At 38.9% G+C, this 26,658-nt stretch overlaps 1 protein-coding gene across 4 annotated transcripts in view; it reads right to left on the bottom strand.

The window, feature by feature from the left end:
• Nucleotides 1-26,658, bottom strand: part of ERG (ETS transcription factor ERG) — a 253,124-nt gene that overhangs the window by 108,198 nt on the left and 118,268 nt on the right. Inside the window, exon 1 of one of the 4 annotated variants that reach the window (XM_073231343.1) lies at nt 1,969-2,136. The exons of the other annotated variants lie outside the window; for them this stretch is intronic. Within the exon in view, the coding sequence (XP_073087444.1) occupies nt 1,969-1,986 (18 nt within the window). The 5' untranslated portion in view covers nt 1,987-2,136. Of the gene's footprint in view, nt 1-1,968; nt 2,137-26,658 lie in introns of those variants that run through there. 4 annotated transcript variants of the gene reach the window in all.

Below are 26,658 nucleotides of genomic sequence, written 5' to 3'. Positions count from 1 at the left end.
CCTATGCTAATTTGAGCTTTGCACCAACATAATTAAAACTGTACTCAACAGACTCAGGCCTCCTTTTTCCACACTACAAACTAGTTTGTAAAGTCATTTCATTACTTCACCAACGAAACCTAACAGAACATGTCTTAAAGGAAGTTTCCTGTAAAGAAGGGCTATTTTGTTTTAACAGAGGATTAAAAAGAATTCACCTGAAGTCTTTAACAAGTTCATTCAGGATATATGCAATATATAGATAATGCAGTGTAATCAATGTTATAGCAAACACAGTAGCCTAGACAAGTGTAAACTCTCCCAAAATGTATTCTGAAAGTCATAAAATACTCAAGCTCTTAAAATAAATATCTTTGTGCTTTCAGAAATGTATGCTTCAAGAGTGTAACACATTGGTAGGTTTTGCAAAGCATACACCATATTCTAAAGGACGGTCTGTTATTTCAATGTCCTTCAATATTCAGATTTTTTTTAATCACACACATAATTGTATTCGAGCTATTCAAAATTTACAAAGAACATTTGATTTAATTGTTCCTAATTGCTATGACATACGGACATAATTAAGTAATAAGGATAAAAGGGTAGCATTTTGGGTTATAAAATCAAATAATTTCTGGTGATACAACTGACCAAGGAGCACATTAAACCCCCAGTGTTAAACTCCTTTCTATGTAGTTACTCAGCGGACTGCAATGCCTGAAGCCAAGAAAAGAAAAATTTCTATAAGGCTTTGATACCTGAATTTTAAATGTATGATTGAACATACCTTGAGAAATAAAAACTGACACAACTTGTGAAAACACAGTTTATACGGTGGGTGTTAATCAGCTCGCCTAACACAAACATTTCAAACACCAAAGCAAGGACAGTTTTTGAAAAGGCCTAGGCTCAATTCTGGACTAACTTCCATATTCATGGATTTTCAATTAACTAAAACCCTCGATGAAAACCCAACCGAATGCTTCTCACCTTTATGCTGCAGAACTAAAGATAAGCAACTAAGAAAACTTCCCTTTCCCTCCTTTCGGTGTCTGTTTCTGCTGCTGACTTTTCCCAGTTCTACAAATGTCACCAAGACATGGTGGCTTTGAAAATATTTTAACAGACCACGGCTCCATAGCCTCTCGTCCACTGACTTGCACCAACCATGAACTGGCTTCACTTCCAGCAATCCGGCCACATTTAGGTTCCCACCTATATGGACTCACCTCCACGTCCACCTCTCTCTGCTAGCTACTAGAAACATTCGCAAGAAAGACACATCAGACCACACACCTCAGAGCACAGAGAACCAGACAGGCCATTGCTCTCCTCCTCCCACAAACCAACCATCACCAGGAAGAAAGTTAACTCACAGTGCACCGAGGAGTAGCTACTTTATTAAAGATAAATACATAACCGAACAAATTGAATTACCACCATTTGAGTTACGAGAATGCTCTGATCTCAGCATGAAGGATCCAGAAATCAAGCCAACATTGGCACGTCCCATGACCAACAGTCATTTGCCCGGTATCTCTTCATTTCCACTGGCACTGGCTGGCACCCCTGATGCTAAGCAGTCATTCAGGAGCATCCAGAAGTTCAACATGTACAAGCCTGCCCTCCAACCTTGCCGCGCGTCCATTGCCTTTTCGCAGGTACACATCCGTGCACTGCTAGGGATAGTTAAAGAATACGAAAATTCTAGATGCGCTCCAAAAAGCCTTCGCAAAAGCCATCCACAGCACTCAACCGTGAATTTAGAAACCCCAATTTTTTTCTGAGTTTGAAGTTTTTAAGCCTTGCGGATGGTTGGAGTAGGAAAAAGGAAATTTACTAGGCAGTGCAAAGGAAATCTTGTTGTCCTCTATTGTGGCAGTGGGGGTGTTGCCCAATCCTAACTTATCTGCCTTGATAAAGGAAACCAAAGAAAAGAGTAACAAGCACAAGATTCTGTCAAATGAAAAGGAACCCTTTCCTTACCTTAATAGTGCTGGCCATAATGCAATCAAGTTTATTGATCGTTAATAAATGTTAATAATAATTATTGCTTCTCTCTGACCAGAAAGTAGTTTTGATGAGGTTGTTTAGAGCGGATGAGATTGTGCTAAGTCTGGGAAATGAAGTCAGCCAATGGCAGGAAGAGGTTTCTATTGGTCCTGGCCGCCCTGCCCGAAGAAACAGGATATTTGGGAGTGGAGAGATAAGAGACCCTGAAAACAATGTTGTTTTTCTTGATGATATGCAGCCAGGAGATTTTTTTTTTTTAATTAAAAAAAAAAAGGCATCAATTGCCTGGGACTGGGCTTGCCACAGCAGGTGTGATTCGGGGTGCCCCGTGTGTCATGCTGCACCGCGACAGGATGCAGATGTGGCGGGACTCCCCGTGGCTTCACGGGCTGTGGGCACCGAGGGCCCAGGCGCCGAGGGACCCTGCAGCCGGGAGCCAGGACTGCTTGGCCCCTGTCTCCCTGCATCTGCCACAGACTGAGCCACAGGACTTGAGCGCCCAAGCCCACAGCTTGCTCCTTAGCCCCTAAGGGAAACTTCGCAGGTGGAACTTATTTCATGTTAGGTGATGAAGATGTTTAATAATGGCCATCTATCTGCCTGCTGATGTCAACAACTTCCACTGATTCAACCTTTCAAGTGAGGGTTCCAGAACAGTTTCATTTTCTCCTTCCAAACACCTGTAGTTTTTATTTGTGGCTACAATAAACCAGTTAAGAAAACTGAGACTCTATCAGTGAAGTAACCAAGAAAAATAAGGAGAAAGAAAAACCTGTGAAATCCTCCCTTTCAAATACTGATTTAAAATCCAAGTAACTGAAATGACTACAAATGCTTTGTAACGTCAGCGAGCTGGCCCCACCCTGACAAGCATCGGTGTTGCAGACGACGGGAGCCCAAAAGAACCTTTGGCCACACAGAGATGCTACGTGAAGACCTCATTAAGTGTTTTAAAATCCCAGCTCCAAGTTCAGGGCCACACGTCTGTTTTCCACTTAAAGGAAGTACAGCAAATGTAGGCCTGAACATTCCTCAGAGGGTATTGGGCCTTTAATTACTCATTTTCAGGAAATTACTTGTTCTCTGGAAGAAACAACATTTTGCTTTGAATCTCGCTACACGAAAGTTGGACCAGTGAAGAGGTGAGTTCTCCACAGGGGACCAGCAGAATACAATAGACCTGAGTCATCCAGAAACCCTGTGTTTCAGAGGTGAGGTTCAGTGAATTGACTTCACTCAGACTTCAGGCTGGCATATGTCAGGGTTCTCCAAGCTAGCTGGTTTTTGCATCTCTTATTGTCTCAATTTATCCCCTCCTGTTAGGACAAAAGGAGGAGAAAGATGAGCAGAAGGAGGAGGAGGAGGGAAGAAAGAAACAAAGAAAAATGAAAGAGAAAAGAGAAGAAACATGTAGAAATCAGAACCTGACAAGTTCTCAGCGTCTACATTTTGAGGGGATGTTTATTTCCGCTCTTTTCATCTCTGAACAATGAATGAGATGGCAGGCTGATTAAAATTGTGTTTCCCCTAAAATTTCAAAGTGCTGTTTTATCTGGGCAGCTTCCACGAGGATTCAGGATTACTGAGAAAAATGCTCTCAGTTCTGCCAAGATTCCTCGCTTTCTGCTCTCCTAAGAAGCATCCATTTTAAATGTTAAGTGTAGTACCCCCACAAGCAGCACTCTAGTATGTATGTCCCCAAAAGCAGCCTTAAATAGAGTGAGCCCTTTGCTCACAAAATAGCCACGGAGGAATGTTCTGCATGGTCCCGTCTCCGCACTGCCTCCTGGCCTCTGATCCAGCCCTTTCCTTGTTCTCTGCAGCATGAACACATCAGCATGTCGATGGAGATCTGAGTCTTCATTGAGAGTCTGCTCTCCACTCCGTGATTCAAACCGAAGAGTGAGCAGGGAAACTATTTAACTCGTTAGTTGGAGATCGTTTCCAATGTACAGAAAAGTTACAAGGTAATAGGACGAACTCCTAATACCCTTCAGCCAATTACTCCAACTGCTAGTAATGTCGATCATTTGTTTTGCTCTCTCTCTAATATTTATGTATAATGCATATATATATATATATGTATATACATAACATATGCCTTATTCTTTAATAAAAATGTTATTTTGTTGGAGACTAATTTCTTTGCTTGGATACTTAAAACAGAAATCCAATGCTACTATTCAACCTATTTTCTGAAGAGTCTATCCATAATTGTCATTGTGTCTACCTTGAAAGTGCATAGAAATATAAAAGATCTAACAAAAAGCCAATTTTGAGATAGAATTGTACATCCTCTTACAAATTTTTAAAAGGTAAATCTCATTTCTAATGACAAAATGTTTGATCGATTCCTATTATCTTCAAAGAAAATACTTCTTGATGTCTAGAATATTATAATAGCATCTAAGCATGGTATTCTCTGAATATTTAAAGCCAAGTTCTGGTTTTTTTAAAACTTCGATTGGCTATTGATTGCATAAGGCATATCTACTACTTAGAACATAGTAATGCAGAGACCATTTCCCAAACATTACCCTAGCGAGGAATCATTGGAAGAAACAGAGATCACTTTACCCCCTAGCTCACCCCCTCCCCAGTCTATGATATTAAACAGCCTCAGCATCAGATTATTCAGCAGTGTAGTGCCCTTCCAACTAGATACCACCCCTCATTGTGGAAGCCACCCTCAGGTCACCAGCAGACCCATTTGGGGGCAATCTAGCAAATGGCCTCCACCTGGGGGCCACCCTGACAGGAACCTGGCAGGACAAGTTCCTTTCCCACCCTCTTTGGGACAGTAAACACCATGCTAGCCCAGTAGAGGCCTCCCACTGTGTGTGGACAGCAAAGCCCATGAATATATTGGACATTTCCATTTCATTTACCATTCATGGGCGCATTACCTGTGAATTTACGAAAACCCTTTGTAAGCTTGTGCATGCATTTCTCACTCCAAATAAAAAAAGGAAATAATATAAAATAGACAATGCAAGTACTGTAACAATGAAAGGAGTACTGTCATTTATCTGTCCTAAAACCACATCTTCCCATTTTCTAAAGAGTCAACAAGTTCTTATCTGTATTCTCTTACTAACTTCCCTACATGGTATATACAGAGGAATAGTTGAGAATGTTTTAGATACATGAGGGTAATAGAGTTCTAAAAAGGATGTATGAGCACAGCAAAGACTTAACAGTAGATTCACTCATGATTGAATGATCCCTGTATTAAACATCCATACTTCGGAATGCCCATCATCATTGAAAGCATTGCAGGAGGGTGATGTACTAGATGAACACTATCATTATAATACATTATAATACAATACCTGGTAAGTTAAAAATCAGGTTCGAAGGAGAATTATATTACAGACCCATTTTATCAAAAGTAAAAGTGAGGGTGGGAAGGGAGAGATAAGGGCAGGGAAAAAGAAAGGGGGCCTTACGATTAGCATGTATAATGTGGCGGGGGGCATAGAGAGGGCTGTGCAACACAGAGAAGACAAGTAGTGAGTCTACAGCATCTTACTACACTGACGGACAGTGACTATAATGGGGATTGTGGGGGGGAGTTGGTGAAGGGAGGAGCCTAGTAAACATAATGTTCTTCATGTAATTGTAGATTAATGATAATAAAATGAATTTTTTAAAAAAAGTAAAAGTGGGGTGAGGGGGATGAAGAGGCACAAAAAATTCTCAATCATAATAAAAGCTGGTCATAGGCACAGTAGTGCAGCATGGAGAATATAGCCACTGATTCTGTAACATCTTCCTGTGCTGACATATAGTATCTGCACTAGTCAGGGTGAGAATTTAATAACATGGGTAACTGCTGAACCACTGTGTTGTATACTTGAACGCAACATAAGATTGTACATTAACTCTACTTCAGAAATAAATAAATAAATAAAAGTAAACAATGCAAGACAGAAATATTAGCAGGCTGTGTACTACAACCCTAATGGCAGAGAATCTTCCCTCTTCTCTTTTTTCTTCCCCCCTTCTCTTTTGGTTCCTTTATATTTTCAAAACATATACAATAAACATAAATTACATGTTCATGTAAAAATTATGTAAGTCACATGTAATGTTCTGTTTTTATAAATATATGTAGAACATGCAGCACACAACACCTTAGTTCTGAAACTCAATATCTGCATAGCACAGTGCTCTTTCCTTCCTTCTCAAACATCCACAGCAAGAAAAGAGGAGCTCTTTTTTATTCATCTTTGTAAGGAAGCCCAGGAGAGACTCACGTGCTCTGTGGTGCTGGTCATCTAACCAGCATTAACCCTTTCAGACAATACTGATGAAGTGCCTTTTCCATGCCAGGCACTGTGGTCAGCATTAGGAAATATGGATGACAGGGCTCTGTCCAGTCACTGGGCGTCTTAGCATTCTCAGGAAGTCTGTGTTAGTGCACTCAAATTCCACATACATAAAACTGCACAGTCTGGAACTGACCCATGAAATGCAGGCTTTTTTAAGGACAAAACAATAGGAGAAAAATCCTGTATATTGTTCCTAGATGACACATGAATCTTAAAATGTATAATGTTTGGATTATTCATAAGACCCCTGCAAGAAGGATGTCCCAAGGATTTTTGCCAGGGACATGCCTGAGACTGCAGATAAGGATCGAGCATCTGGAGCTGTCCCCACAATGGAAAACTACATTACTAGTGGAACTTTTCTGTCCATGTCAATGGGAGGATTTGCCTGCAAAGATATGAGTGTAAGGCACTCATAGCTTCCAAGGTCACCCGTTTTACACTGCTTGAGAACCATTTTTCTATTTAAAACATACTTCATACTGTTTCACTCCATTGGGTAAGACTGTGTGTGTATGATATCCTCCAGCCACACATGAAGAAATAATCCAATTACAATCTAAATAACTATTGTTTCAACACCTTTTTTAAGTGGTTATTGTATTCTTCAGCATCTTGGTTGATTTGAACTAATCTAAACCAAGGAAATTGTTATCACATACTAAATCCTCAACTTCTCAACACCAAGTTGCAATTTCCTTAATTTTGAAGCACATGTCAGTTCAGTTCTATAAGCTCAAATGTAGCAATGATTTCAATGGACACAATTTCATAAGCAGCACATATATTCTCAAGTTCTGCCTGCTTTGCTCTTACCCAACTCCATACGCCTCTAAAAATGCAGGAGTACTAAAACCAGTATCAGGGACCACAAAATACGTTATCACTTGTGGGGGGGGCGGAGCAGAAACAACCTCAGTGTAGAGTGACTATTTTAGCATGATAATTTAGTTTAAAGGAACCTTTACATTTCCTGTCTCAGTGATCATATCTCTACATATAATTTGTGAATGATTAAATGCAATTCAAGGTCTTCATCCATATAATTGGGCATACATGAGCATAGATGCTACAGTCATCAGATTGTCACTGGTCACCTCGAGGCTTGGTCTACCCACAGGGCAGTGTGCCACCCATGTCACATAATAGGAGGGGACACAAAGGCATGTGGTCATCCTGCCTGGAGGCTGTTCTGCTCCTCCACCCCCTCCTCTGACCTGGAGTACTATGTCGCAGTTATTATCCTACCCATTGTCCCTGGTCACCCTGAGAAGTTACCTTGGGCTGGTGAAAATAACTCAGATTTTGATCACCAGTTATAGTTTTATATGTTTTTTTAAGTGTGTTGGTCTCATTTATAAGAAACTAGACATCAGCACTTATTTTTGTCTTGATCTGTGGTTATTTTGTAAATTATTTCTTAAAGAAAATATACACTCCTTCTTAAAGAAAGAAATTTCACTACAATGTCACCCAACTAATGGAAATTTACAGAGAAGCCTACATTACTAATTATGCTCCCCTGCTTTTATAAAAGGCTGCTTATAGTCTTAGACTGTGATGGCCTTTCTGTCTACATCACTTAATTTGTTTGTGTATTTGCTCATTTATCACAAATGGAATCAGAAATGAAGCCAAGGCACAAACTCTTTGCCGTAAATGATGCATTTACTATTGCATGAGTGTAATCAGACCACCCGCAGACTTCACTGAGTCGTAGGCCCACAGTTGAAGGCCTGTGTGTGAAACCGTGGGAGTCTGTCTGCTACACTCTTTCCTCTCTTCATTGCACCCTCTCTGCATTGTGTCCTCTCCCTCTGCAAAGTGATGTAGAGGATCTTTCCCTCTTGGGGGTACATAATGTAGTTTAATTCAAGGCAGGCTCCTCTTTCCCAGTTGACCCTTATGAAAATTTGTTTAATTCTGTTTAAATGTACTGAATTGAACTACAACTATATGTAGTTTTCATCTGATCCTAATACAAATCTCTGCATATATTTTGGGAAAAGCTCCAGTATTCGGGGGACAAGTGGGTATGTTCTTTCTGGGTGTATTGTCAAAGATAGTCCAGAAGCAAGCTGCAGCTTGGCTGGTGGGCACTCTTTATCCTTTATTTATAGCTACAAAATTAAACTCGCCTCAGGAATTTTAGGAAGCAACCACCTATAAGCCAAAGAACTCACTGCTTTGTTTACTTGCTAGCCAGACCTCAGAAGCCAGCCTTGCAGGGAATTTCCCTTTGGATCGCTTCAATTGCTGTCACCAGAGGGTGCTAAACATCCCTCTTAACAGGCCCATAGAGGGCATATGCTCTTGACAAATTCTTGGCTTCATATTTCTTGAATTGGCATTATTATCCTACAAAGTTGTCTCATTTTATCCATGTTGTCCAACATTCATAATGTAGAATTTTTTTTCTTAGAAATGTAAGTTCTTCATTAGTATGGAACATAAAGGCATTGCACGTATGAGGAGCAAAACAGATGCACATATAAAACAAAGGCATCATTTTGCAGGGTTTGACCTTGGAAATTGTATTATTGTTCTACACCACTAGTAACGGTTTCAAACCCTGAAAAACAGTCTACATCACAATAATTCTAGGTGGTTTGCGATGTGCTCAGGGCAAGTCCAGTCAAATCAATGGTTAGTTTTTGGAGCATTTGTCTTCTGTGTATACAATACCAGCGGCAATGTTAGCACCTTGCCTAAATCAGGTATTAGTAGATCTTTTCCACAGATGAGAATTCCAGGGAGGCTATGGGTTATAATATGTGACAGGGACCTTAGAGTATCTTCCTTTATTAAAAAAAATCAGAAATGCAGTATTTTGGCATATGGGAACAAACTTACGGTGCATCGCTTATAAAAATGGCATTCAGTATTAAGATATATATACATATATAGGAAATAAAATGTTTCCAAATTAAATAAGGGGGTTTTCTTGAAAAGAATACTATTTTGTAACTACCCTGACTTTTAGGTCACCCATATGCTAAATACTTAAAGCAAAACACAGTGCCTTGGAATTGCAAAAAATTTAACTGATTTTGCAACTTTCCTCTTTTTTGTCTGCACTTCTACTTAAAAATATCTATAGTATTTCCTTTTTTTCCTTTCCACTGTGGTTTATACACAGGAATCGCAAGGTCAATGGGAGACAGTTGTCTGTGTGTGTCCACGGCTGGCAGGGGGCGGGGCTGTGTGTGGGGATGGCTGCCACCGGCATCTGAGAAGCACCGGGAGCTGTGTGGTTGGCAACATAGTTTCCTCTGGGTCTGCCAGGATGGCAGAGCTTTGCTTTCCATGTGTGTTACACCAGGGTAATTAAGGCAATGTTTCATCTGTTAGCTTGCGATTTTTAAAGGGAAACAAACTTTACTTCTGCACAAAAATGGTATAGATGGGATGAGGTTCAGAGAACTGCCACAGCAGCGATGTCCTGGCCCAGCCTGACCATGACGCACCACTAGATAAGACCATGGCAGGAGGGAGGAGCAATTCCAGGCTCAGCACGGTCAGCACCCAGCACTAGATGCCACGATAAGCTGGCTTCAGGGACCTGCGGGGTGTGAGTGCAGAGCCATCTTTATGTCAGTAAGTGAGGTCAAGACAAAGGCCCTGGGGGACAACTGGTGACATCCCTCCAAGTGCCTGGCCCAGTGCAGCACCCTCATCACAGGGCCTTGGCTCAGGACAGCGAGGCCTCGACCTGGCTTCATCCTCTTCTGCTCACTGACTCACAGTCATTACCATTTAATTCACCTGTGCCGACTCCAGGTGTAAATCAATTAGTGACTTCACATATTCATCCAAAAGACCAATTAGCATGCACTGGGCACCCGCTCCGTGCCAGCCTCCCAGTTTGCCCAAAACAGAGAGCAGAGCAAACCCCGGGAGCCAGCCCTGTGCTCTGCTAGCACTCGGCAAGTATATGCTGAATGAATGAATGAATGAATCAAAGAATCAGTGAAGTACGTCTGCAGAGCCCAAGAGCCCAAGGGGAGAGCAGCCCTGGCAGTGCCTGTGGGCAGCTTGGCAGAGGCCCCAGGGGCCCAAAGACTGACTTGGACTTGAGCGTCCACCAGGAGGCACTTACAACAGAGAGGCCTTGGGACAGGCCCAGCGACAGGCCCACGGGGGCCCAGGCCACGTGTGGCTCACCTGAGGAGGGGTGGCCAAGGCCAGCTGCCTCCAGACCTCCACTTCTCTCCTCAGTTCTGAACTGAATGTGCCCAGCATCTGTGCCATTCATCTGGTTTTCAACAGTTCCTAAGAAGATTTCCACTCAAGGTGAAGGTCAAAGCTGGTATTTAGGCTGTGAGCATTCATGCCTCCATTCATCCATGGTGAAGATAGATAGAGATGATAGAGAAATAAATAGATGCAGATGATAAAGATGATTAATATAGATGATAGAGATGATTGACAAATATAATTGACACAGATTATATAGATGACTGATAAATAGATATAAATGATATATAAAGAGAGCGAGAGATGAAGGATAAATAGATAAAGATGATAGACAGATGGAGAAACCAAAACAGAGGGAGAAGCTGGCTATCTGCCCCACCACCACCTGCCAACTCCTCTCCCAAGTGTTCAAACTGCATGCCCTGGGATAACTCTATAGAGGTGACTTTCTTGAGCAATTCCCCCAGATCGAGGCACCAGCAAGTGAAGAAAGCAAATGGTCTCTAAGAGACCTTCCAACTTTGTATGTTATGGGATTTCCATCTCAATAATCAACCCAACCATACCAGAAGTGATGAATGAATGAGTAGATGAATGAATGAATAGATGAACCGAGTAGATGAATGACTGAATATGAGTAGATGAATGACTGAATGTGTATATGCCTTCTATGTTGCCTGCATCGTGATGTATTTATAGCATATTTATCGGAATTTCAACATGAAATCATAGCTCCCATTTGTATGCTATATAGCCCTTGCAATTTTCCAAAGTAATTCTGACCAAAATTATTCCCAGCTAAACTATTTCAGCAACTGGGTAGGTAACACAAGTACTTAATAGAAACCATCAGAATGACAGATTCATTGCATTTCTAGACATTGGCCACATCACCCATGGCAAATGTATTTCTAAGATAGCACATTAAGATTTACCATCACACATGCCCCTCTTACAAGGTGACATTGACATTGCTCCCATCAAAAGGTGAGTCCATGTTCTCACTCTTCTATGCTGGGTGGCCCTTGACTATAGCATAATTTCAGCTATGTGATTTCCAAGGCTATCTTTCAAGTTGATAAAGCCTCCATCTGGTTTTCTTGGCAACAGCCACACTTACCCTCAGCCACCATACTGAAAGCAGTGCAGGGCATGGAAAGGCCGTGTGGGAATAGCGCAGTCATCAGGTCAGCCAGCAGCCACCACCCGTCCCCAGCGGTGTGAGCTACGATGACGCCTTCCCCAACCACCACGTGACTGCGACTGTCTGAGACCCAGAGTGAAGAATCCCTCATCTCAGGCAGTCAACCCCTGAACCACGCAGAATAGTAAGTAATAAAATGATCATTGTGTATTTAAACCGCTAAGTTTTGGAACTGATCTCTGATGCAGCCAGAGGTAACTGGAACACTATCAGAAGTCTCCTTATTCAAAGAGATTTTTGCAACATTGTTAGAGCATAAAGTATTCTTATGTGAGTATTCACCCATTTATCAAATCTTTACTGGCATCAGCTACGTGCTCAGCATGGTGTCAAGGCACTGAGATGCAGGAAAGAAGAGACAGTCCTCAGCCAAACAAACAAAATGCATGCATATTAGTCGGAGAGAAAAATCTGCCTAAACTACAATAGGAGTCTGACTCAAGAGAAAGGACCTAAGATGGGAGCATCAAGAGCCCTTCCCTCTCTTCTCCCTCCCAGCTCCTCACCTGTACTTGCACCTCAGGCCACTTGACCCAACGGAGCACAAGCCCTCACTGGTCCTCTCCTGACCCCCTTCTCCGTCCACACCAGGATGCACATTGCCGGTGCTCCACTCCCATTTTCTAGAAACATCTCTGCGCATCAACCCCAGATTACTTTTCCAAGGAGACGTGGGAAAACTTTCACTTCCCTCTGTGGCTTCCACAGAAATGGGGGTGGTAAGTGAGAAGCAGAGGGAGAGGATTCATTACCCCAAGTGTTCAGAAGGTGTTATTATTTTCCCTGAAACATTAGCTCCTAGAAATCAGGGGCTCTGTCTCTAAGGCTTCCCAGACGCCAACGGGGCTGCCACCAGCCAATTCTGACTATAATGAGAGCCATCTGCAAGACTGCAGTGGGGGGCCTCACTGACACTTATGAGAAGTTTACCACGCACAGCAGTAAAAGCACAGGTGCACATAGTGGGTCTCTGCTTCTGAGTACCACAATCCTGTGAGCTCCTCCCCATGAAAAACAGCATGAGCAAAACTGCAGTCTCGAGCAGAATTCCCCCAAAACATCTGTGAACTTCTTTAAAGAAGGTCTCTTGCTTTTAAACTCACATAATTGAATTCTTGCAGATGAAGCCCTGCTGATCTGATCCCAGCGAGTCCAGCACCCAAACCTCACCTCTCAGACTCAGCTAGGATTTGAGATCTTTGATTCCCAATTACTTAAAGCTGTTTCAAGCTTTTCATCAGGAATGGAAACCATTACTGTGTCTCACATGCTGCTCTCTGTTTTATGGAATTCTTGCACTGGGGAGCTCTTTTTTATTTTATTATTTTCTTTAACAGCCAGAAAACTGGGAAGTTCACAAAGAGATTTTTCAACTGCCTGAAGTGACCTTTAACCTAGGAGGTTTTGCCTAATCTGTAAACTGGAGTTCCAAGTCTTTCAGTACCTTTGGAGTGGGAGCTCTTAGTCTTTAGAGGAGCAGGGAGACCACTAACAATGGGGCTACACATACCTTCTGCTCCTTTGTTAGTTCCTGCAAACCAAAACCAGATGTGAAATGTGAGCAGCTACCTTGTACTGACCCATAGAAGTTGAGGCTAATCCAGATCATTCTTAATAACTCAAAACTGCCACCCTTTAACTATCTAGTTTTTTTTCTCACTTATAAATGCAAAAAGAATTGACAGTATGCATTAAAACCCATTTCCCTCTGAACACATACAGATTTTCTCCAATAAGGGGCAGGAACAAAAGCTCTCTCCACTAAATTGCACGGCTGTCATCTGACTATGTTTTAGTTTAGGTGTTTGTCACCTTTAACCAAACAATACCTGGAAGGAGAGAATTTATACTGCCAATTAGAAATTCCTATTGCTACCTATTCCCAAGAATCAGTAAATGCAGATTCCTTGCATTATGAGACTGCTTAAAAATGTAAGAAAACATAGAGATTTAGGGTAAAAAATCCAGCAATCCAAAATGTTTCCCTAACATGGAAACCACTTTAATTTCCAGTCATTTCCTGAATTTAAAAGTAATGAATATAAGTGAAGGAGAAAAATCAATAGATATAGGAATGATTCATCACCTCCCAAATGAAGAAATAAATCACTCTGCACTAAACATTTTACCAATATTAGGTCTATCTCCTGAATCCAAGAGGAACTATTTTAACACAAAATCAAATAAAAAATTGTTTCTTAATTTTTAATAAGTTTTTTTTAAATTTTTGAATATTATCTTTTAACCTTAAAAATATTTTTTTACCTTTAAATAGCAGGTACAAGGTGGAATACTGTAGACACAAGGCTAGACACTGACTGATTTGTAATACCTATGAATATGGCAATGACACTGTCATACCTACATAGGACTTACTAGTCCTACACTGAAGTTAGATGGATGCATATGTAAATATAAGGAAAGGATGAGACATAAACATATTACCACATTCAATCCATATGAGACTGTGGATGGTGAGATACACAGCACACCATGATTTAATGAATCACTAAGAAAGAAAGTAATAATTCTGCTAAACAAAATTAGTTGTAGAAAGATGGCGGCATGAGAGGTGAGACAGAGGCTTCCTCTTAAAACCGCATATAATAGGAAAAGATAAATAATACAACTAATCCTGAAAGACCAACAGGAAAGAGGGCTGCACCAAACTGCATACACCTGGAGAAAAGAATAAACCTGACAGAACAGGGTAACATACCAAAGCCATGGCCCGGCAGGACCCAAGCCCATCCCCCACCCCAGCTCACAGCTGGGACTGCTGAATACCTAACTCTGGAGATCTGCTCTGGGAGCACAAACCTGCATTTCATGGTGCTTTCATGGTACTCTCATGATTAGGGGGTTGGAAAGCTAAGACAGGCAGAATTCCTAGAGAGACTAAGATTCCAGCTGCTTGCAGAAAGCAGGGATCCATATCCGGCTGCTCTAGGACAAAAGAAAGATGAGCAGTCTGAGAGACTTCCTAACAGCAAGAGGGCTGCTAAAGGGGCAAGGATTGCACAGAGCTTACTGCTCAGGAGAAAGGACAGGTAGACAAAATTGTCCAGGTTCACTCTGCCCAGCAGGTTGGGAACTTCCTCGATTTTCAGGTGCTCCACCTCCCTGGCTGGCTACACAGCTCCAAGGACCCCCTCCATGATACGCAGCTTACTGCGCCTTTCTCCCGGCCAGCCCCACCTGGCTCACAAACCGGCAAACCCTACCCTGGCATTAGGCAAGCCAGAGGGAAGCCGCATCTACAGCAACTACAAACACAAAGCATAGAGGCTTATACCTGTGTGCTCAGCCCACTGGTTCTGGCAGTGGAAGCAGGCATAGCAGCTGGGAAGCAGGAAACATCTCTCCTTCCCCCAGGCACCAATACCACTCCCCTGTGACCCCTGACATTGCTTCAGGGGCTGAGTAGCTCCGGAGAGTAGAGCTTCTGGGCACTAGAGGGCATAATATACAAATATGAAATGCCAAAGAAACCTGGTTCAAAGTAAAATTATGAATACAACACCTGAGAAAGATTCAAATGATATCAACCTCATGAATCTTCCTGAAAGGGATTTCAAAATAAAAATCATTAACATGCTCATGGAGGTACAGAAAAATATTCAAGAACTCAGGAAAGAATTCCGATCAGAGATCCAATCATTGAAGAGCACGATGGAGGGTATTAAAAGCAAATTAGACATGGTGGAGGAGATGATAAATAAAATAGAAAATAGAGAAGAGGAATACAAAGAAGCTGAGGCACAGAGAGAAAAAAGGATCTCTAAGAATGAAAGAATATTGAGAGAACTATGTGACCAATCCAAATGGAACAATATTCGCATTATAGGCATACCAGAAGAAGAAGAGAGAGAGAAAAGGATAGAAAGTGTATTTGAGGAGGTAGTTGCTGAAAAATTCCCCAATCTGGGGAAGGAGATAGTCTCTCAGGCCATGGAAGTACACAGATCTCCCAAAACAAGGGACCTAAGGAAGACAACACCAAGACATATAATAATTAAAATGGAAAAGATCAAGAATAAGGACAGACTATTAAAAGCAGCCAGAGAGAGAAATAAGATCACATTCAAAGGAAAGCCCATCAGGCTATCATCAGACTTCTCAGCAGAAACCTTACAGGCCAAAAGGGACTGGCATGACGTATTTAATGCAATGAAGCAGAAGGACCTCGAACCAAGATTACTTTATCCAGCAAGATAATCATTTAAATTTGAAGGAGGGATTAAACAATGTCCAAATAAGCAAAAGCTGAGAGAATTTACCTCCCACAAAATGTCTCTACAGCGTATTTTGGAGGGACTGCTATAGATGGAAGTACTCTTGGGTTTAATAGGTGTCACCAGAGGTAATAAAATCACAGTAAAGAAAGTAGAACAGTTAATTACTAAGCAAATGCAAAATTAAATCAACTATCCCAAAATCAATCAAGGGATAAACAAAGAGTACAGAATATGATAGGTAATATATAAAGAATGAAGGAGGAAGAAAAAAGAGGGAAAAAAGAGAAGCTTTAGATTGTTTTTGTAATAGCATATTACGTGAATTAAGTTAGACTCTTAGATAATAAGGAAAGTAACCTGGAACCTTTGGTAACCACAAATCTAAAGGCTGCAATGGCAATAAGTACATACCTATCGATAATCACCCTCAATGTAAATGGACTGAATGCACCAATCAAAAGACATAGAGTCACTGAATGGATAAAAAAACAAGACCTATCTATATGCTGCTACAAGAGACTCACTTTAAACCAGAAGACATATACAGATTAAAAGTGAAGGGATGGAAAAAGATATTTCATGCAACTAATAGGGAGAAAGAAGCAGGAGTTTCAGTACTTGTATCAGACAAAATAGACTTCAAAACAAAGAAAGTCAAAAGAGACAAAGAAGGACATTACATAATGATAAAGGGGTCAATCCAACAAGAAGATATAACCATTATAAATAGCTATGTGCCCAACACAGGAGCACCTACATATGTGAAACAAATACTAACAGACTTAAAATGGGAATAGAATGCAATGCATTCATTCTAGGAGACTTCAACACTCCACTCACTCTAAAGGACAGATCAACCAGACAGAAAATAAGTAAGGACACAGAGGCACTGAACAACACATTAGAATAGAAGGACCTAACAGACATCTACAGAACTCTACACCCAAAAGCAGCAGTATACACATTCTTCTCAAGTGCACATGGAAAATTTTCAAGAATAGATCATATACTAGGCCACAAAAAGAGCCTCAGCAAATTCAAAAAGATTGAAATTGTTTCTCAGCCCACAAAGGTATGAAACTAGAAATAAATTACACAAAGAAAATGAAAAATCCCACGAACACATGGAGGCTTCACAACATGCTCCTAAGCAACCAGTGGATCAATGACCAAATAAAAACAGAGATCAAGGCAACATATGGAGACAAATGACAACAATAATTCAGCACCGCAAAAATCTGTGGGATGCAGTGAAAGCCGTGCTAAGAGGAAAGCATATTGCAATACAGGCCTATCTCAGGAAAGAACAACAATCCTGTATGAACAGTCTAAACTCACAATTAATGAAACTAGAAAAAGAAAAACAAATGAGGCCCAAAGTCATTAGAAGGAGGGACATAATAAAGATTAGAGCATAAATAGATAAAATCAAGAAGAATAAAACAATAGAAAGAATCAATGGAAGCAAGAGCTGGTTCTTCGAGAAAATAAACATAACAGATAAACCCCTAACTAGACTTATCAAGAAAAAAAGAGTCTACTCACATAAGCAGAATCAGAAATGAGAAAGGAAAAATAACTATGGACACCACAGAAATACAAAGAATTATTAGAGATTACTATAAAAAAAATTATATGCCAATAAACTAGATAACCTAGAAGAAATGGACAACTTTCCAGAAAAATACAACCTTCCAAGGTTGACCCAGAAAGAAACAGAAAATCTGAGTAGGCCAATTATCAGCAACAAAATTGAATTGATAATCAAAAACCTAAGAACAAAATTCCTATACCAGATGGCCTAACTGCTTAATTTTATCAAACATTTACTTAAGACCTAATACCCATCTGCCTTAAAATTTTCCAAAGAGTACAAGAAGAGGGAATATTTCCAAACTAATTCTATGAGGCCAGCATCACTCTAATACCAAAACCAGGCAAAGACACCACAAAAAAAGAAAATTACAAACCAATATCCCTGATGAACAAAGATGCAAAAATACTCAACAAACTATTGGTTAGAAATAAACCTAACCAAGGAAGTGAAAGACCTATACTCTGAAAACTACAAAACCGAATTAAAAAATACATCAAAAAGATCATCCATCATGATCAAGCAGGATTTATTTTAGGGATGAAAGGATGGTACAACATTAACATTAAAAAATCTATCATGATCAGCCACATCAACAAAAAGGACAAAAACCACACAGATAATCCTCCATAGATGTTGAAAAACTATTTGACAAAATTCAACATCCATTCATGATAAAAACTCTCAACAAAATGGGTATAGAGGGCAAGTACCTCAACATAATAAAGGCCATATATGACAAACCACAACCAACATTATACTTAACAGTGAGAAGCTGAAAAACTTTTCTTTAAGATCACTAACAAGACAAGGATGCCCACTCTCCCCACTTCTATTCAACATAGTACTAGAGGTTCTAGCCACAGCAGTCAGACAACACAAAGAAATAAAAGGCACCCAGATTGGCAAGGAGGAAGTTACTCTGTCCCTGTTTGCAGATGACATGATATTGTACATAAAAAACCCTAAAGAATCCACTCCAAACTATCAGAACTAATATCTGAATTCAGCAAAATTGCAGGATACAAAATTAATATGCAGAAATCTTTGGCATTTCTATACACTAACAATGAACTAGCAGAAAGAGAAATCAGGAAAACAATTCCATTCACAGTTCCATCAAAAAGAATAAAATACCTAAGAATAAACCTAACAAAGGAAATGAAAGACCTATACTCTGAAAACTACAAGACATTCATGAGAGAAATTAAAGAAGATACCAATAAATGGAAACACATCCTGTGCTCATGGATAAGAAGAATTAATATTGTCAAAATGGCCATCCTGCCAAAAGCAATCTACAGATTCATGCAATCCCTATCAAAATACCAAGAGCATTCTTCAATGAACTAGAGAAAACTGTTCTAAAATTCATATAGAACCACAAAAGACCCTCAATAGCCAAAGCAATCCTGAGAAGGAAGAATAAAGTGGGGGAGATCTCGCTCCCCAACTTCCAGCTCTACTACAAAGCCACAGTACTCAAGACAATTTGGTACTGGCACAAGAACAGAACCACACACAGATCAATGGAACAGACTAGACAGCCCTGATATAAACCCAAGCATATATGGTCAATTAATAGATGATAAAGGAGCCACTGACATACAATGGGGAAATAAAAGCCTCTTCAACAGCTGGTGTTGGCAAAACTGGACAGCTACATGCAAGAGAATGAAACTGGACTATTGTTTAACCCCATGCACAAAAGTAAACTCAAAATGGATCAGAGACCTGAATGTAAGTCATGAAACCATAAAACTCATAGAAAACAACATAGGCAAAAATCTCCTGAATATAAGCATGAGCAACTTCTTCCTGAACACATCTCCTCAAGGAAGGGAAACAAAAGCAAAATTGAACACATGGGACTACATCAAACTAAATAGTTTCTGTATGGCAAAGGACACCATCAACAGAACAAAAAGCATCCTAGGGTATGGGAGTATGTATTTGTAAATGACATATCCAACAAGAGGTTAACATCCAAAATATATAAAGAACTTACAGGCTTCAACACCCAAAAAGCAAATAACCTGATTAAAATATGGGAAGAGGATAGGAAGAGAAAGTTCTCCAAAGAAGAAATTCAGATGGCCAACAGACACATGAAAAGATGCTCCACATCACTAATTATCAGGGAAATGCAAATTAAAACCACAATGAGATATCATCTCACACCAGTAAAGATGGCCAGCATCAAAAAGACTAAGAACAACAAATGCTGGCAAGGATGTGGAGAAAGGGGAACGCTCCTACACTGCTGGTGGGAATGTAAGCTAGTTCAACCATTGTGGAAAGCAATATGGAGGTTCCTCAAAAAACTAAAAATAGAAATACCATTTGACCCAGGAATCCCACTCCTTGGAATTTACCCAAAGAATACAACTTCTCAGACTCAAAAAGACATATGCACCCCTATGTTTACTGCAGAACTATTTACAGTAGCCAAGATATGGAAGCAACCTAAGTGTCCATCAGTAGATGAATGGATAAAGAAGAGGTGGTGCATATACACAATGGAATACTATTCAGCCAGAAGAAAGAAACAAATCCTACCATTTGCAACAACATGGATGGAGCTGGAGGTTATTATGCTCAGTGAAATAAGTCAGGCGGAGAAAAACAGGTGCCAAATGATTTCCCTCATTTGTGGAGTATAACAATGAAGCAAAACTGAAGAAACAAAACAGCAGCAGACTCACAGACTCCAAGAAGTGACTAGTGGTTAACAAAGGGGAGGGGTGTAGGAGGGCGGGTCAGGAAGGAGGGAGATGGGGATTGAGAGGTATTATGTTTAGTATGCATGGTGTGGGGGGTCACGGGGAAAATAGTGTAGCACAGAGAAGGCAAACAGGGCATCTGTGGCATCTTACTACACTAATGGACAGTGACTACATTGAGGTATGGGTGGGGACTTGATAATGTGGGTAAATGTAGTAACCACATTGTTTTTTCATGCGAAACCTTCATAAGAGTGTATATCAATAATAATTTAATAAATTTTTTTAAAAAAATTAGTCATAATACTTTCATATCCATCAGTTGTAAGTCACACACCAATTTTTTAAAACAAATGCATGTCTAAAAATAGATGTAATGCAGTATACTTACAAAATGACAAATCGTGAAAGCATTGAAATGTTATTTGTAACAGACTGCAGGGTTTCTCAACCTTGGTTCTATGGACGTTTTGGGCTGGATAATCCTTTATGGTGGGGGTTGTCCTGGGCATTGTAGGTTGTTTGTTTGCATCCTTGGGTTCTACCCACTAGATGCCAATAGCACCTCTGCTACCCCCCAGTTATGATCACCAAAACCATCTTCAGACATTGCCAAATGTCCCTGAGGGAAGAGGCAAAGCCCCTCTGGATGAGACTCCCCGGAACAGAGTGGCTCGGCTTAGTCAGTTTTGCAATATAATTCAGTCTATGTATAAATGACAGGCCGCAGTATTGCCAACTGGAAAGTGTATACTTGACTGAGACATACTGGCCTAAAAAACATTACATAAACAAACCATCGGTGCCCATACAAGAGGACATGTTAGTCAGCGCAACCGACAGGATGTGAAAGAACTTGGAAAATGGCTCAACATCACTAATCATTAGGGAAATGCAAATCAAAACCATGATAAATGCCACCTCATGCCTGTTAGAACAGCTAAGATCAAAAAGAAGAAATAACAAGTGTGGGCAAGGATGTAGAGAAAAGGGAACCATCGTGTACCATTGGTGGGAACATAAATTGGTGCAGCCACTATGGGAAACAGTATGGAGCTTCCTCAAAAAATTAAAAATAGTACTACCATAGGAACCAGCAAATTCTACCTCTGGATATTTATCCCATGGAAACAAAATCACTGTCTCAAAAAGAGAGCTACACCCACATGTTCACTACAACATCACTCATAATAGCCCAGGCCTAGAAGCAAGCGAAGGGCCCATGACAGGTGAATGGATAAAGAAAGTGTGGTGTCTATGTACAGTGGAATGTTATTCAACCATAAAAAAGGAAGGAAATCTTGCCACTTGTGACAGCATAGATGGACCTCAAAGGTATTACACTAAGTGAAATAAGTCAGAGATTGAAAGGTGAATACTGTATAATCTCACTACATGTGGAATTAATAAAAATTAACTCACAGATACAGAGAACAGATTGGTGGTTGCCAGAGGATGGAGGAGAGGGATGGGCAAATAGGTGATCTAAAGTAACAAAAGTCCTGAGATATAAGGTACAGCATGGTGACTATAGTTAACAATACTGTATTGTATATTTAAAGGTTAAGAGACTAAATCTTAAAAGTTCTCATCACAAGAAAAAAATGGTTAAGTATGTGTGATGAATATTAACTTATTGCAATGATCATTTCATAATATATGCATATATCAAATCATTTTGTTGTACACTTAAATTAATACAATGTTTTATGTCAATTATATCTCAATATAAACTAAAAAATATAATTTGGATGAGGGCAAATCTCTGACAAGATTTCACTATAAACTAATAAATTTGAAAAGAAATTAAGAAATCCAAGTGGGGAAGCCAAAACCCAATATTTTGTGTCCATCCACATGACAAAGGTGAAAAAAAGATTAATTTTTGTAGCATTGGCAAAAATATGGAGGAAAGAGCACTCTTGTTCATGTATATTAGAAACAGATTAACGCGTTATCAGAAGGTAATCTATCCTTTGACTCAGAAGTTTCTATTTTAGAAACCCACCTTTTAGAAACATTCACAATAGACAAAGACATTGGCATAAGATGTTCACTATTTGGTAATAGTAAACAATGAGAATACAATGAGAGACTAGATAAATATTCTACACAGTATTAAGAATAAGACAGACCTAAACTCACTGTGTAGAAATGTTCAAGGAATAACAGGTTTAAAAATCATCAGATACATGTTAACCATATGCAGAGAAAACTGAAGTATAAACCTCAGTTTAGAGGAAAGGATCATGGGATAACTGTTGCATTTCAAGTCAAACATCTGGGAAAGCTGGGCTATAAAAAATAACAAATATGTGTTACATTTGTAATCAGAAAAAAATTTTCAATTCATATTCTAATATAAAGATATTAAAACATCACAAAATATAATGTATTAATAAAATATATAATAGGCTACTGACTGGACATTACAGAATAAAAAATAATATAAATATATATTAATATAGATACAAAGAGGTACAGGTTTATTCATTTATCCAAGAAATATTTGAGCATCTATTTTATTAAATTTGCTGTTAGTAAAATTGTAAGTGAGATGTATTAATAAAAGTCTCCTGGGAAAAATGAAATTTTAGTTGCTCCCCCCAGATTAAAGTTTATCCAGATTGTAAGAAAAAAAAGTGGCAAAAGTCTTTCAGGAACAAGAAATTTGAAAAGCTTGGGTAAAGGATTTGGTTCAACATGAAAGGAACAAAGAAACTGCAGGTAAGCTTAGTCTGAGAAATGTGTCAAAATCAGGAAATATCTTGACATCTACAGACAGATATTTGTTATTGAGTCATTTGGGCAATGAGGGTTCAAAAGAATAATCCAAAGAACACTTGACATAATATGTTTCTGATTAGAATACATTTTATGACATTGCATAAAGAGATGACTTATAGAGATTACTTATATCTTAATTCTAACTTGAACTAGTTTTGGTTCAACAAATAAAAAAGGAGTGAAAAAGAGATGGATTAGATAACAAATGTTACTGTTTCTGTAGTTAATCTCTCATGGAAAAGAGACAGGTGTTAATTTTAAGCAGTCAGAAAAACTAAAAGAGGGAAAATAACAAAGACAAAAACAAATATAATAAAATAGAGAATGAGCATATAGTGGAAAAGATTAACAAAACCAAATCTGGTTCTTTGAAAAGATGATTTGTAAACCCTTGATGAGTATAATTAAGGGAAAAAGAGGGAAAGCTAAGATAACCAAAGTCAAGAATGAGAAAGGGATCATGACTACAGATCCTATAGACATAAGAACGATTATAAAAGCATGTTATAAACAATTTCCTACCAATAAATGTGAAAATTTAGCTGAAATAGATAGAATCCTTGAAAAAATATAATTTACCAAAACTGCTAAGGAAGAAAACAGAATCTGAACTCCTATAACTATTAAAGACATTAGTTAAAGCAACTAAAACCTTCTTAAAAGAAAACTTCAGAAAAATGAAGAAGGAAATTTTGAGGCCAGATTTAACAGCAAATTTTAACATACATTTAAAGAAGAATCAATGCCAGTCTTACGTAAACTTTTCCAGAAAATAGAGAAAGAGAAAAGCTTGGTATCAAACATGACCAGGATATTTTAAGAAAGGAAAATTATAGGCTGATCTCACACATAAATGCAGATGCAAAAATCCCAAATAAAATCCGAGAAAACCAAATCCAACAATATATAAAACAGAACAATAAAAATATGATCAAGTTGAGTTGATTTTAAAAATATAAAGTTATTTCATTCAGTGTAAATTATCAAATTTAATTTATATTATAAAGAATAAACATATGGTAATCTCAAAAGAGGAAAAAGCATTTGATAAAATTCAATATCAATTCATGAGAAATTACAATTCTAGTAAATTAGAAACAAAAGAGAACTTCTCATAAAGGGCATCTATCAAATCCTAAAGTAAACCACATACTTTAATGGTGAAACACTGAAGTCTAATTCTTTGAAGTTGGGAGAAAAGACAAAGGGGCTCATTATCACCACATCTGTCACAAACCAAACACGGTCTTAGGCAGTACATAAGGCAAGAAAATGAAATAAAATGCCAAGAGATGGGGGAAAAATGGATACAACTTTACTTGCAGATGATACTATTTTTGCATAGAAAATCCAAGAAAATTTGGAAATGAATTATTGAAATTTTTAATGAGCTTGGGAAGTTTGCTAGCTATAGGTCAACATAAAAAAGCCAATTGTATTTGTATATAGCAATAAAAAATGAAGAATTTAAATGATATTATTTTCATTAGCATCAAAAATATTTTAAAATATAGGAATAAATCAAATATAAGATGTGTGGGATCTTGACACAGAAAACTGTATCAAGGTCCCAATATTGTTAAAGAAGAACTAACCTAAATGAATGGATAGCTATACTATATTCATGGATTGAAAAGACTTGATACTATAAAGATGTCAGTCCTTCAAAGTGATCAACAGATTCAATGTAGATACAATTAAAATTGCAACAGGGTATTTATAGAATTTGATAAATTGATTCTAAAATGTATATGGAAATGCAAGATGCTACTAAAGAAGGTTAAAAGTAGGCAAGATGCTCCTAAAGAAGTTTGCAGTAGGACAACCTGTTCTATCAAACATATTCCAAAGGCACAGTGATTAGGTATGCATGCAGGCATTAACAAACAATACAATGGGGAAAAAAAGAGAGCCCAGAAACACATTTATACATACATGGACACACCTGACTTATGACCAAGGTAGCACACAGGGCAGTGAAGAAAGGGATTCTTAGAAAATGGTGCTGGGGAAATGGGATATCCACATGGAAAAAAGAAACTTGATAACTAACTCAAACCATCACAAAAGTCAATTGCAGGTGAATTGTAGATATCAAGAGAGGCAAAATAATAAAGTTTCTGGAGAATAATATAGAAGAATATTGTTATGAGTTTGCGACGGGGAAGATTTTATAAATTAGGCACAAATACACTATTAAAGGGAAAGAGTGATAAATTGAACTACATTAAAATTAAGAAAAAAATTAGAACTTCTTTTCATCAAAAGACAATATTAAGTGAATAAAAAGATAAGCCATGGAGTGGAAGATGATATTTTTAAACACATCTAACCTACTATTCATATCCAGAATATGTAAGGAACCCCTATAAATTAATAAGAACACATGCAACCTAATGAAAAAAAACGGAATAAAGTTGAACAGGCATTTATAAAAGAAGCTATCAAATGCCCATTAAATATATGAAAAAGCCTTCCACCTCATTCGTAATCCAGGAAATGCAGATTAAACCCACAATGAGATAATGGAACATAAACATAGGGATGTCTAAAATGAGGAAGACTGACAACACTTATTGGAAAAGATACTGAACAAGAACTTTCACACACACCAGAAGTTTGGAAAATATTATTTAAGAGTCAAGATTCTTATAGGAAACAGGATATTCAAAGAGGTAACTGATGAGAGCTTAATGAAAGAACTTACAAAGATGAGGGCAGAATTTAGTAAAACCAGAGGGTGATAAAATCCCCATGACTCACAAGAATGGGAAGCCAATACGATCCTGGGCCCCATAATGGCAAAGGCGGAGACAGTTATTAGCACCTATAAAACAGATGCGGCTCTACCTTTAAATATAGGAGAGGACAAACAACAGGAGCTATGGCTTTCCCTAGAGAGAAAAAGCCACTGTCAACCTGTGCCAAAGAGAAAACTGAGGAAATAAATACCTCAGCTCTCCTTGGCCTCCTATGCTCTGATTTCCTTCTGGTGTTTCTCATGAGCTGAACTCAGTGAAAGACAGAGGACCAGGGAGCCCACGGGATGTAGCTCACAGATGCCAAATTCCTGGGGCAAGAAGCAGGGCAGGGAATGATGAAGAGTGGGCTAGAAAATAGAAAAAATCTAGCATATCTATATCATTAAAGACTCTGCAATTCCACTATATAATATGCTTACAGTAAATTCACAAAAACATGCATATGTGCACCAAGAGACACATACAGGAATGTTCTTAGCAGCATTATCTCTCAGAGCCAGATGCAGGGAACATTTCAAATGCTCTTCAGTAGGAGGATGAATCAGTAAAGGGTGGCACATTAATACACTGGATACTCTCCAATCATGAAAATGAAGAAACCACCGTTACACACAACCCTGATAAACCTCACAAACATGACGGTGAGCGAAAGCCCGACACAGAGGAACACACTTTACAACTACATTTACATGAACATCAAAAAGGAGGCAAGGCTACACTCTAGTGACTATTTAGATGAGAAAACTGCAAAGAACCAATGACGGAAAAATTAAGATAATACCTTTAGAGAGAGGAGAGGGGTGAGCACCGGTCAGGGTCTCAAT

This window comes from Manis javanica, chromosome 3 (genome assembly GCF_040802235.1).
Source record: "Manis javanica isolate MJ-LG chromosome 3, MJ_LKY, whole genome shotgun sequence".
Lineage (NCBI taxonomy): Eukaryota > Metazoa > Chordata > Mammalia > Pholidota > Manidae > Manis > Manis javanica.
This window is presented reverse-complemented; position numbering and strand designations above follow the sequence as displayed.